The 14,302-nt window shown below is 34.6% G+C and overlaps 1 protein-coding gene across 2 annotated transcripts in view; it reads right to left on the reverse strand.

The window, feature by feature from the left end:
- The window catches only part of SASS6 (SAS-6 centriolar assembly protein), a 35,773-nt gene that overhangs the window by 1,690 nt on the left and 19,781 nt on the right, over positions 1-14,302 (reverse strand). For both annotated transcript variants that reach the window (XM_033092838.1, XM_033092839.1), the window contains exons 13-16: positions 13,821-13,948; positions 11,785-11,913; positions 2,569-2,666; positions 100-194 (exon numbers count right to left, since the gene is read on the reverse strand). In XM_033092838.1, the coding sequence (XP_032948729.1) occupies positions 100-194; positions 2,569-2,666; positions 11,785-11,913; positions 13,821-13,948 (450 nt within the window). The remainder of the gene's footprint in view (positions 1-99; positions 195-2,568; positions 2,667-11,784; positions 11,914-13,820; positions 13,949-14,302) is intronic.

The following is a 14,302-nucleotide window of genomic DNA, read 5'->3' on the forward strand; positions in this document are numbered from 1 at the left end:
CTGTAAATGAAGACAAAAAAAGATTATATTCTCTCCAGTCTTTATACATACGTTTATTTAAACCGCAGAGAACAATCTATTTCAGAAATGTCTTCTCACCTGGATTATTGAAGAGATTTTGGCTGAGTCCACGTAAAGGAATGCTGTCTTCCCTTTTCTTCAGATACTTGGATTCCAGCCCTAAATTTTCACCACTCAAAAAGAAAACAGTAATTATTTACTTTTTTTAAAACAAAGTCTTATTTTCTCTGTAGTAGTTAATTTTGAATGTTTATCAAATCTATATAAGGTAAGTTATATTTACAGTTTTGCTCCCCCAAAAAATCACATTCTTTGCTTGCTTAAGCAAATAATTTATCTACACATAAGTCAAAGTACCCTTCTTCCCAGTAAAAAGTAAATTCAGTAAATTTCTAAAATAAGTAAAACTAAAAATTCTAAGAGCTAGTATAAGGCATGTGGGAGAAATGAACATTCTATTGAGTACTATAAAATTTTAAACAGCGCACAACTGATGCATGATGGAAGAAAAATATATGTGTGCATGCCTTGAGAATATTAATATTGTTTATTATTTCCTATCTCATCCTATATTTAAAATGAATGATTTCTTTTTTCTTTGACCAATAATAGCTCTTTGAAATTTTGGAGTGCTTCAAAGTTGTCTTTATTAAATATTAATACACCTGTATCAATAGGAATCCTTGTAGATGAATACAAATACGAAATTTCAAAAAAAAAAAATGTCTGTAGTGTTTTTCCCTTTTCTACACCATATTCCTTCTTTCCAAATCTGTCCAGTGTTAACAATTTCTATTAATACACTTGTAATAAATTAAAAGCTCTTGAAAAACAATAACATTATAACCTTAAAATTAAATGATGGTCTGTTTCCCAACTTTCAGAAAAGAATTAGACTGGATATTTTTTTACATTTTAATGTTTTTTTCTTTAACCTTTGAAGCCCACTGCCACTTTTTACCAGCTGACAACAAATAAAAGAACAAATCAGTTTTAAACAGAAAAAAATTCAGAAAAGAACTGAACATTCCTAATTCTATGGACACGTTTGATTTCATATTTTCTGCAAGTAAAATTGCTTTTGTTGTGTATGATGTAATTAAATATAGAAATATTGGGGTGGCCAGTTAGCTCAGTTGGTTAGAGCATGATGCTCATAACACCAAGGTTGCCAGTTCAATTCCTGCATGGGCCACTGTGAGCGGTGCCCTCCAAAACTAGATTGAAACAACTACTTGACTTGGAAAAACACACTTAAATAAAAGTTTAAAATACACACACAGACACAGACACACATATACACATATATATCAGCTATAATGCATCTTTTGGAACAAAAATTAATGTATATATTATTATTTTTTCTTATATAAGACCCGGTCTTATTTTACTATAAGACCGGGTCATATATTAATTTTTGCTCCAAAAGACAGATTAGAGGGGGTTGTCCGGCTAGGTCTTATTTTTGGGGAAACACGGTATATATATATATATATATATATATATATATATATATATATATATATATATATATATAAATAAATAAATATAAATATTATGGTGTTCTACCATTAATATGAATTCCAGGTGCTCTCCTCTTATACAAGTATGACATTAAATATAACAAATATATACATTTCAGGACCTCTAAGACTTCCGACCTTTTTCAAGAAAGGAGGCTCACAAACATTAACTATTTTAACATTCGTCTTGGTGACGATTTTAGAAGAGCCTATGAATAAAGGCCAAAAAGTTCAGATAAGCCTCTTTGAGCCATATTAGTAATTTAGTTTGAAATATATGGGGAAGGTGACAGCTCATGATAATAAGTGCCAACATACAGGCCTTAAAGCCATTAACTTTTAAGTAAATAAGGAAGCATAATGGCAAGAAAATATTATAAACATGAAAGCTGCCCAGGGAGACAAGTCTGCCTACGTGAGTTGTTTAATTCAGCCACAACTCACTGATTCAACAAACTTCGCTGTGAAAAACCTGTTTAAGATATATAAAACAGGGATGAATCTCTGAGTAGACAAAACAGTGGTCACAAATTGGCATTAAAGCTCATTTATGTTAGCTATGGGACAATCTAATAAGCCCTCCCCCCCCATTTTCACTCTTATTTAACAAAGAATTCTAGCAGTTTAGCTGGTTTCTCAGATTACACGTGGAAGCAATAATTCAGAAAAAATGGAGACCTATGAGAGTTAGACTCAGCCATACAGGAAAACAAAACCACAGCTGAATATTAGGAATTAAAAAGATTTCTATCTACTTGCCTAAGAATATCTGAAAGGGGATCTTCAGTTATGTAGAAAAGTCTTTCATAAAAAAATAAAATTTTACTATACATCTAATTGTATCTACAGTTTAAAAAAAACATGAAAAACCTTTCTTATAATTCAGTGACTCAAGTTCCACTGACCATCAACTTAAAATATCACATATAAGTAAGCAGACATCATAGCTTTCAAGTACTAATAAAAATTCTCTAAGATGACCTTCAAAATTGCAAACATTAAATTTTATGTCAATAGTACTTACTTTTCTTTATCAGTTGAGCAAGGCATACTAATAGTTGTTCCTGACTGAACATCTCCTAATGATGTATTTGGTTTTGTAAATTGCAAGTTAAACTGAACCTGTGAAGAGAGAGAACATCTCATGTAATCGAATTAGTGAGAACTGAAGCAGTTCAGTAGGGAGACAGATGGTTAATTTTTTTTCTGATAAATCTAGACCACAGAAGTACAGGTTCAACCTATAGTTTATAACACAAACACATTTTATTGAGAAGATTTAATAAAAAGTGCTATTTCTCCTTGACAAAAAAAGTTCCTGTCTACAAGATGAATAGCACAAAATGATTCTCTTAACGATTATTTTAAAAGAAAACCATGGACATTCATACATTTAAAGAAACTTTATAGTGCTAAAAGGAACCAAGTTCCACAATGATGCATTCACCTCACGCATTTTGAGAATTCTTCCCTTTTCAAGAACTTTCAAAGCCTATGTTGTATTTATTTAAGAATTCTAGATGAGGGCTAGGAATTTGAATTTTGAAATAATCAAAAGTAAGCCAAGAATCTATGTTAAAAGTCCAAACCAAAATAGCAGCATAGAAGATACAGCAGTATATTTAAAGTAATAATGACCGACTGAGTGGGTTTCATACCGGGAATGTATAAATGCAATCAGTAATAGGAAATGCATAAACATAAATCACCACACTAATAGATCAAAGAAGAAAAATCATGACTACTTGCATACAAAAAGAAAAGGCACAAGAAAACAATACCTATTTTTGGTAAAAACTCCAAATAAAATACGAATAGACAGATTCTAGCATAATAGGATAAAATTATAAATTAGAAAAGTAAATGCTGCTTTACTTGGCTATCGATATTCAATATTCTAAAAATATCAGTTCTCCCTACATCAATCTACGTGTTTAACATAATAACATTAAACACAAATAGGATTTTTTAAAAGTGAGATAAGATGATTTTAATATTGCTTATAAACATGCAAGAGTGAAGAAAATTAAGAGTATCAGATATTAATACATAATGTAGCTTCCAGCCACCAATCATAAATAATCAGAAAACCGGACAAAATACACAAAAAGAATGTTCTCTAATACTGGACAACAGGTAGTGCAGGACTCTGAAATCTGAAAGTAGTGTGATCTCTATAATTAACCTACGTTTCTAACTGGAGCCACTTCTTGACTGTAGGAAAAGAGAGAGAACGTAATTGCTAAATGAAGACAATCAAGATCAGAGTTTGGGGAAGTTAGAGTGGCTGGACACGTTTGGTTTTATACTATAAATACAGAATTCTATATCGAGATAATATCATTCAGAAATGAAGGTGGAAAAGGGCTGTTCCTAAATGAAGTTTAAAAACAAAGAAACTTCTTTGCCAGAAGACTCCCTCTAAAATAAATGCTAAAGAATGTTTTGTCATTCAAGGAAATGATATCAGAGGGAAATATGGAACATCAGGAATGTAAGAAGAGCAACAGAAAGGGCAAATAGTGGATAAATATAATGGACTATGTTTCTCCACTCAAGTACTTTAATATGTATGATGACAGATAGCAAAAATTTTAGCACTGTCTAATGATGTTTCACAAATGTAATATACATGAAATAACAAAACAAAGGGGGGAAGGGAAAGGAAGTATATGATGGTAAAGAATTTCTATTCCATTTGAAGTAGTAAACATTAATTCTATACATACTGGAAAGGTAAATATGAGCTGTGATCACAAACTATGGTGAATGTTGCTGCTGAGTGCCATCCAACAGAAAGGCAGGGATCTTCAATATGGGAAGAGGCACACTGAACCTTAGTAACGGTTCGTGACAAGTTTCAACTTGTTCAGTGCAGTCAGTCAGGTGCGAGCTACGGTTGAGAGAAGGTATGTTTTAAAGCGTGCCATAAATCAAGGATCATGAACAACGCATTAACATGAAATGGGCAAACGGTTTCATCCTCCATCATGACAACGCTCCATGTCACACATCACTTCGGGTATGGCAATTTCTGCCAAATAAAAACATTATGGTGTGTCCTCATCCACCTTATTCACCGGATCTGGCACCATGCGACTTCTGGCTCTTTCCCAAAGTCAGAATGACCATGAAAGGAATATGTTTTGAATGGATTCAGGACATAGAGGTAGCCACAACAGCACAATAAAGATACTCACAAAAGAGGATTTCCAGAACTGCTTCAGAAAGTGGCAAGAAGGATGGGATAAGTGTGTTCGAAGCAAAGAGGAGTATTTTGAGGGGGATTAATGGCAATGTGTCTTCTACTGTAATAAATTTTTTTAAATTTAAACATTCACTGTATTTTGTGATCATACCTCGTATATGTGTTTATGGAGCAACCACTAAAAACAACTATACAAAGAGAGATAATGAAAAAACACATCATACAGAATACTAAAAAATGTTCAAATAAGCCAAAAGAATTCAGAAAGTGGAAACGAATAAAAATCAGAGGAAATAAGCAAGATGTGCTCTTCACATGAAAACTGTTTTAAATATGCTATACATAGGTACAAAATAAAAAGGGTGGAAAAAGATATTCCTTGGAAACACTAATCATAAAAAAGCCTGAGTAGCCATATTCACATTAGACAAAATAGACTTCAGAGCAGGGGAAATTACCAAAAGTAAAGAAGAAAGTTACATAATTAAGAAAGGGACAATTAACCAAGAGGATATAAAAATTCTAAAGGTGTATATGTACCTAACAAAAGAGCTTCAAAATACATGAAACAAAAACGAATAAAAGAGAAAAATGGAAGAAATGAAAACATTTATAATTGAAGATATCAATACTTCTCTCTCAGTAATTGATAAAATAAATAGAAAGTCAACAAAGAAATAGAAGAACTAAATAAAATCAACTAACTAGATGTGACTAACATTTAGATCAGTAAAGTTTATCCTAAGAATGTAAAGCTGATATAATATTTGAAAATCAACATGATCCAACTATTAACTGATGAAAGAAAAGCCACATGATCCTATCAATTAATGCAGAAAAAACACTTCACAAAATTCAGTGAATAACCTAGGATTAGAAGAAAAATCCCTTGATCTGAAAACTTGCATCTAGAAAAAACCTATAGCTAACACACTTAATGGTGAAAGACTGAATGCTCTGCCCTTAATGTCAGGAACAAGGCCAGAATGCCTGCTCTCACATTTGTTCAAATTGTACTAGAGGTTCTAGCTATAAGAAAAAAAAAATAAATAAGGGGCAACTAGATTGGAAAAGAAAAAGTAAAATTATCATTCTTTTCAGATGACATGATTACGTAAAAAATCCAACAAAATCTATAAAAAGCCACTTATAATGAGTTTGATAAATGATTTCAGAAGTTTCAGGATACAGAAACTACAAAAATCAATTACATTTATATACAGCATCAATGAATATTCTCAGAAAGTAATTAATAAAACAATTACACTCATAATAGCATCAAAAAGAATAAAATACTTAGGAATAAGTTTAATTAAAAAAAATAAAGACTTATACATTGAAAACTGCAAAAACTTGTTGAGAGGAATTACACCTAAATAAACAGACATTTAATATTAAGCATGGATTGGAAGACAAAATATTGTCAAAATGGCATTTCTTCCAAAATTGACCTATAAATTCAATGTACCTCTATCAAAATTCAAGTAGACAAGTTTCTAGTAAATGACAAGCTGATCCAAATATTTATATGGAAATAATAAAGGACCTAAAATAATTAAACAATTTTGAAACAGAACAGAGTTGGTGGAGTCACACTACCCAATTTTAAAACATAATATAATGTCCCAGTAATCAGGACAGTGTGGTATTGGCACAAGAATAGTAATCAGTGAAACAGAACTGAAATATATTGTTACATAAATAATTTCCAACAAAGGTGTCTAGAAATTCAACAGGGAAAGATAGTATTTTTAACAAATGGTACTGATAACTAGATAGCCACATACAAAAAAAAACAAAACAAAGAACTTAAACCTTTATCTCACACCATACATAAAAAGTAACTCACAAAGTATCATATTTTCAACCTGTGGTTGGAAAAAGTTCTTAGTATGATACCAAAAGCATGATCCACAGAGGGAAAAAAAAAAAAATTAAATTTCATCAAAATTAAAAACTTTTGTGCTTCAAAAGAGAAATGAAAAGAGAAGCCACATATAGGGAGAAATATTGGCAAATCATATATCTGATAAAGGATTTTTATCCAGAATAAAGAACTCGTAACTCAATAGTAAGACGAACAACCTAGTTTAAAAATGGGCAAAAGATTCAAATAGATGTGACACCAAAACAGACAAACTGATGTCAAACACATGAAAAGATGCTGAACTACCTCATTTAAAAGTGGGCAAAAAATTCAAATAGATATTTCACCAAAGTTACACTGACGTCAAATAAGCACATGAAAAGATGCTCTCGATCTCATTAGGTATTAGGAAAATGCAAGTTAAAATCACGATGGAAGACTTCTATACACTTATTAGAATAGTTACATTAAACCACTGACCATACCAAGGGTTAGCAACGACGTAGAACAACTTGAACTCTCAGACTGATGATAGTAAATGGTACAACCACTTTGGAAAATGTTTGGCAATTTCTTAAAAATAAAGTATTTGCCACCAGCCATTCCATTCCTAGGTATTCACCCTAGAGAAACATAAAGGCTGTACACAAATGCTCACAGCAGCTTTATTTGTAATAGCCAAAAACTGTAAATGACCCAAATGTCCATCAAATAGCAAATGGATAAACTGTGGCATATCCATACAGTGAAATACAACTGAGCAATTAAAAGAAATGAATTACTGATACACACTATCTCTGGATAAACCTTAAACATGTTATATGGAGTGAAAAAAGACAGACAATGAAAACTACATATTATATGATTCTCTTTATATGAAATGTAGAAAGGTAAATTTATAGAGACAGAAAGCAAACTGGTAGTTACTTAGAGGACAAGAGTATGTTTTAACTGCAAAAAAGCACTAAGGACCATTTAAGGAAAATGTAAATGCTCTAAAGTTGGACTGTTGTGATGGTTTCAGAACTCTTTAAATTGACTAAAATTATTGAACTGTAAACTGAACAATGGAAGAATTTTATGGTATGTAAATTACACCTTAGTAAAGTGTTAAATTAAAAAGAAAAAAGAGGCACCATAAAGAGACTAAATAGACAAGGCCCAAAAAAGGAAAATAATAAAATGGAGACTAGCAATCTACCAGACGCAGAGTTCCAAACACTGGTTATCAGGATGCTCAATGACCCAGGGAGAACTTCAACAAAGAGGTATGAAACATAAAAATGGAGATCGAAAACATGAAAAAAGAACCAGTCAGAAATGAAGACTCTAATAACTAAAATGAAGAATATGTGTTTTGCCGTGTATAAGGCGCACCCACTTTTTTGGCCCAAACTGTCAGGGAAAAAAATCTTTAATTTCAATTTTTTTTTAAATTTTATTGAGGAATATTGTTCCTCAATAAACAATATTCCCATCAGTTCCAAGTCACTGTCCTTCAATCTAGGGGAGGGACAAGTTCAGCAGCAAGTCCAGTCACCATTTTCAATCTTAGTTGCAGGGGGCGCAGCCCACCATCCCATGTGAGAATTGAACCGGCAACCTTGTTGTTGAGAGCTTGCACTCTAACCAACTGAGCCATCTGGCCACCCCTCCAGAAGCTCCGCGGCAGCTTGTTGTTTTCAATTTAGTTGTGGAGGGCGCAGCTCACTGACCCATGTGGGAATCGAACCAGCAACCCCAGTGTTCAGAGCTTGCGCTCTAACCAACTGAGCCATCCGGCTATCCCTCGTTTTAATTTTTTAATTCAACTTTTATTTGTTTAAATTTAGGTACTTGTTTTGTATATTATAAAGGAATCTTAGCATTTATTTTTTAACATATTATGGTACAAGAAATTTTACATAACAAATAATTACAAAACATGAGAACAGATACAAGGTACAAGAAATTTTATGTACCGTAACAAATTTACAATATTTACACATCATAGAAGGCCAAGACTTTTCATTATTGCAAGGTCACCGTAAGTTCAACAAAACCGATTATCATATCCTAGGATATCATTTTGCATATGGATATAGTTATTGATTTCTAGGGTTACACTTTTAACTCATAAACATAAATAAAAGAATTAAAAACATTTATATAGATATGGAACTAGTACTACCCATGTATAATGTGCATCTTTAATTTTTCCTCACAAATTTGGGCAAAAATGTGCACATTATACATGGCAAAATATGGGACATTAGAGGCAATCAACAGTAGATTAGATGAAGCAGAAGATCGAATCAGCGATTTAGAAGGTAGCAGAAAACACCCAATCAGAACAGCAAAAATAAAAAAAATCCATAAAAATGAGGACAGTTTAAGGGGCCTTTGAGACATCTAGCGTACCAACATCTGTATCGTAGGGATACCAGAAGGAGAAGAGAGAGAGCAAGGAATTGAAAACCTATTTGAAGAAATAATGACAGAAAACTTGCCTAACCTTGGCGAAGGAAAGACATACAAGCTCAGGAAGCAAAGAGGCCCAGACAAAATGAACCCAAACAGGCCCACACCAAGACATATCATAATTAAAATGCCAAAGGTTAAAGACAAAGAGAGAATCTCTTTTTTTGTTTTTTTAAAGATTTTATTGGGGAAGGAGAACAGGACTTTATTGGGGAACAGTGTGTACTTCCAGAACTTTCTTCCAAGTCAAGTTGTCCTTTCAGTATTAGTTGTGGAGGGCGCAGCTCAGCTCCAGGTCCAGTTGCTGTTGCTAGTTGCAAGGGGCGCAGCCCACTATCCCTTGCGGGAGTCGAACCGGCAACCTTGTGGTTGAGAGGACGCGTTCCAACCAACTGAGCCATCTTGGGAGCTCAGCAGCAGCTCAGCTCAAGGTGCCGTGTTCAATCTTAGTTGCAGGGTGCGGAGCCCACCATCCCTTGCGTGACTCGAGGAACTGAACTGGCAACCTTGTGGGTGAGAGCCCACCGGCCCATGTGGGAATCGAACCGGCAGCCTTCGGAGTTAGGAGCACTGAGCTCTAACCACCTGAGCCACTGGGCCGGCCCCCAAAGAGAGAATCTTAAAAGCAGCAAGAGAAAAGCAGTTAGTTACCTACAAGGGAGCCCCCATAGGACTGTCAGCTGATTTCTCAATAGAAACTTTGCAGGCCAGAAGGGATTGGCAGGAAATATTCAAAGTGATTAAAAACAAGGATGTACAACCAAGATTACTCTACACAGCAAAGCTATCATTTATAATCACAAGAACTTCCCAAACAAGAGAAAGCTAAAGGAGTTCATCACCACCAGTAATATAAGGAATGTTACAGGAACTTCTTTAAGATGAAAAAAAATAAGATAAAAATATGAATAAGTGTTAATAACTACATATGTATCAACAATTACTTTACATGTAAATGGATTAAATGCTCTAATCAAAAGATAGCATGGCTGAACAGATAAGAAAACAAGACCCTTACATATGCTCCTTACTACAGACTCAGTTCAGATCAAAAGACACACAGAGACCAAAAGTAAAGGGATAGAAACAGATATTTCATGAAAATGGAAACAAAACAAAAAGCTGGATAACAAAACAAAAAGCTGGAGATACTTATATCAATAGCAATATTTATATTGGACAAAACAGACTTTAAAACAAAGGCTATAAGACAAAGAAGGATCCAATAATTCCCCTGCTAGGTATTTATCCAAAGAAACCCAAAACACTCTTCCGAAGGAACATGGGCATCCACATGTTCACTACAGCGTTATTTACAATGCCCAAAATATGGAGACAACCTGGGTGTTCATCAATGGATGGATAGATGAAGAAGAGGTGGTACATGTATACAATGGAACATTACTCAGCCATAAAAAAGAATGAAATCTTGCCATTTGCAACAACATGGATGGACCTAGAAGATCTTATACTGAGTGGTGTCAGACAGAAAGACTGTCATGATTTCACTTACATGTGGAATCTAAAGAACAAATTAAACAAACTCATAGATACAGAGAACATTTTGAGTGTTGCCAGATGGGAGGGGGGTTAGAGGTGGGTAGAAAAGAGGAAGGGATTTAGAAGTAAAACTTGGTAGTTACAAAAGTCATGGGGACATAAACTATAGCCTAAGGAACATAGTCAATAATATTGTAATAACTATGTTTGTAAATCAGTGGCTGGTCTGGGTGGATTACATCATTGTGGAAATAAAATAATAAATGTGAAAACAATATATAAATCTAGAATATTAGTAATCAGAATGATAATGAAGAATTCAAATGGGTAGAAAAAAGCCTTAGGAAATATATCAAGGATTAGAGGGATTACTAAACCAATACTATTTGAAATAATGTCAGAACTACATTTTAGAATTTTCTATAACCCTGCCCTACCAGACCTTTAAGTCCTGGCAACAGAATCCAAAAAATGTCACCACAACTAATATACCAACAGTATAAAGTCAGTAATCCTAGTTAGGTTTGAGAATTGTAGGGGATATAAATAGAAGAGTGAACAAAAATGGAGAGGTTGAGGGCCGGCCTGGTGGCTCAGGCGGTTAGAGCTCCATGCTCCTAACTCCGAAGGCTGCTGGTTCGATTCCCACATGAGCCAGTGGGCTCTCAACCACAAGATTGCCAGTTCAATTCCTCGAGTCCCGCAAGAGGTGGTGGGCAGCGCCCCCTGCACTAAAATTGAACACGGCACCTTGAGCTGAGCTGCCGCTGAGCTCCCAGATGGCTCGGTTGGTTGGAGCGCCCTCTCAACCACAAGGTTGCCAGTTGGACTCCTGCAAAGGATGGTGGGCTGCGCCCCCTGCAACTAGCAACTGGCAACTGGACCTGGAGCTGAGCTGCGCCCTCCACAACTAAGACTGAAAGGACAACTTGAAGCTGAACGACACCCTCCACAACTAACATTGAATGGAGAGGTTGAAACGGAGTAAATACAGTTTAAGTAGGCTGATGCCCAGATTTTTATAAATTACAGTTACTCAAGACATACAAGCATATATACTAGTCAGTAGTATATTGATTTAATACATCACCTAATACTTAGCAACTGATCAAAGAATAAATTTTTAAAAGATGAAAAATATTTGTATGTTAGTAAGTTGCTATATTTCTCAAGGAAAAAAAAAAAGTATTAGTTAATTTGGTTACCTTTGGTCCTGAAACTGGGTGGATGGTATTTTTGGCAGACAAAGGATGAGGAAAGGTATTCTGGAAAGCAAATGCAGAGGAGACAGGATAACCAATTCCACAAGTTGGGTAAGTCAGTCTACCATCAACCTAAAAATAAAAAAATGTTAAGAATGAGAAATTAGTTCTAAGTAATATTTACTGATCTAAGAGGCATTTAGCATCTGCTATAATAATAGCTAAAAACACTATCTCAGAAGCCAATTTTATTTATGATGATACCACAAAACTCTGCTTTATTATGTAGCACGAGGCTGGGATACCTTGGCTTTTTAGAGTAGCTGTGCAAGCTTAAACAAGATAAACCACTGAATCTGCCTTTGAACTGAGTTAAAACAAAGACCTTTGAACCATCTTGGTTTGCTCTGGCCCCCAATTCCAGAAGAGAGGTAGGAGGGAGTGGTCATAGATCAATGGGCCAACCAGGGATAAAATAAGTTATTTTCTGCCAGACTGTCTGAGTAGAAACAACATTACCAGTGTTTGTTTTTTTTTCTGTTAGTTTCAGGTGTAGCATCAGTGTTCTTAAATGGACTGAGATAATTATTTGTTTTGCCAGTAATTTTCAATATAGTAATACCACCATTAACCAATGTCATGAAAACAGTTTATTTTAATAAGAGGCCAACTCAAACACAAATCTTAAGACGCCACTGTGTACACCACCGGCTATATGAGAAAAACACCCTTCACATAGCTATTTATCATCAGTCATTGAAGTTAAGCTTTTTCAAGGTTGTAATTCAGTATCAGGCACTACTCTCCACACCTTTTCCAATTCACAGAAATCATTTCCTATCTTCAAATACCAGGTACTCTCTGATATAACAGGGTAGATTAAAATTTCAATCAGGCATTTGAATTTTAAATCCTCCGCCAATGTATTCCAGCCAGTGATTATCAGAAACATATCTAAACATGTGCACGCTGAGTTTATTATTGCTCCTTGTAAAGAGGGAGAATGCACATAATGAGAAACCATGGGGTGTTGCAGGGGTGTCAAATGGGACTTATTTATTGGCCTTAGCCATGTGTTTGATGATTTAAGGGGCCGTTTAAGAAAGTGGGGAGGATTTACTATGTATTGGATGCTATCAGGAAATGGAGATAATGATGACTGGGTATCTGAGTAAGTCTTTATCTAATAAGGACGGCAAAATGTATTAAGGCCAAAGCTGTAATTGCTAATAAAGCAGCAGACATTGATGTGACCGAAAATAGGAGGATGTTTGTCCATTTTTGTGGTTTGGCAATGTTTGTATTTTTGTCCGTTTTCAGAGACGATTATAGAGTGGTCTTGTTTTTGTCTTAATCCATCACAGTCACACAGTGGCCTTGTCTGATGGTGACATGCTGTGAAATTGTTTACGTTCAACAGGAGAGTCCTGAGGCCTGGCTGTGAGCCCTAGTCCAGCTCCTAGCAACACCAAGGTCTACCTGCTAACACCAAGCCAGTTCCCAAACGTAAGGAGCTGCTTTTCTTTTTCTCCCCTCTTAGGTCTTGCTAGGAAAAGGCAAGAGACCTGGTGCTGGAAGCTAGAAAGCTTATACCTCATAGCCAGTTTTTTTCTAGAATCTAGAGCCAACAAGGTTGGTTAACAGGACCTTTCTCTTTCTTTTCCTTTTTTGAGATAATTCCATTTAGATTCCTTCCATCGTAGTTCTGAACTTGAGCCCAAACCTTGTTATCCCTTCTTGCCGCCTCAAAAGTGTTTCAGCACATCTGGCATTACTTTAGTTAATACTAAATGATTTCTGTATCTGTTAAAATCTTACAAAGAAGTGTGCCGTTTAAATACAGCCTCTTTCTTAAGAGCAAGTATACCTAATGTGCCACATCCAAGTGCAACTTGAATTCTACTTCAGTGCTAATAATTGTAGGACCCCCGTCTTATTAGTACCAACACCTTAAGTCACGGAGACTTCCTAACAATCTGGGTATATTTTTTGTTTTAGGAAATTCACTAAGACCACTCACATCTTAATTTAAATCTTACCACATTAGGGTTAGGAGAAATTCCACTTCTGATTGTGTTGCTAGTAGGTGGAGTGGTCGAAGGTCCCAACATGTCTTGCTTTCTCACTAGCTGATTTTCATTTAGTTCTTTATTTAACCATGTGATTACTTATATAAAAGAACAAGAAACAAAGTAAAAAGTTTTATTAGACTATTTTTATTTTTCTAATAATTAAACATTTATAAATTATATTATATAAAATAATTTAAACATTTAAAAATTATATTGAGGTTTTCAAAATTTTAAGTTTTTAAAACTACTTTATAACACAGAGAACAATGTAGGTTAACTGAAATTTTTGCCATTAAAGATTCTTAGTTTATGAACTGTCACATAGGACTCATTCTATTACTATCAGAAATATATATTTCTGCTAGTCAAGGAATCTATTGGCTTTCATTTCTAGAATGGTATCTTACAGTTTATGTAAAGTTCATACTCTTTATGTCTGACAACCAATA

This window comes from Rhinolophus ferrumequinum, chromosome 22, assembly GCF_004115265.2.
Source record: "Rhinolophus ferrumequinum isolate MPI-CBG mRhiFer1 chromosome 22, mRhiFer1_v1.p, whole genome shotgun sequence".
NCBI lineage: Eukaryota > Metazoa > Chordata > Mammalia > Chiroptera > Rhinolophidae > Rhinolophus > Rhinolophus ferrumequinum.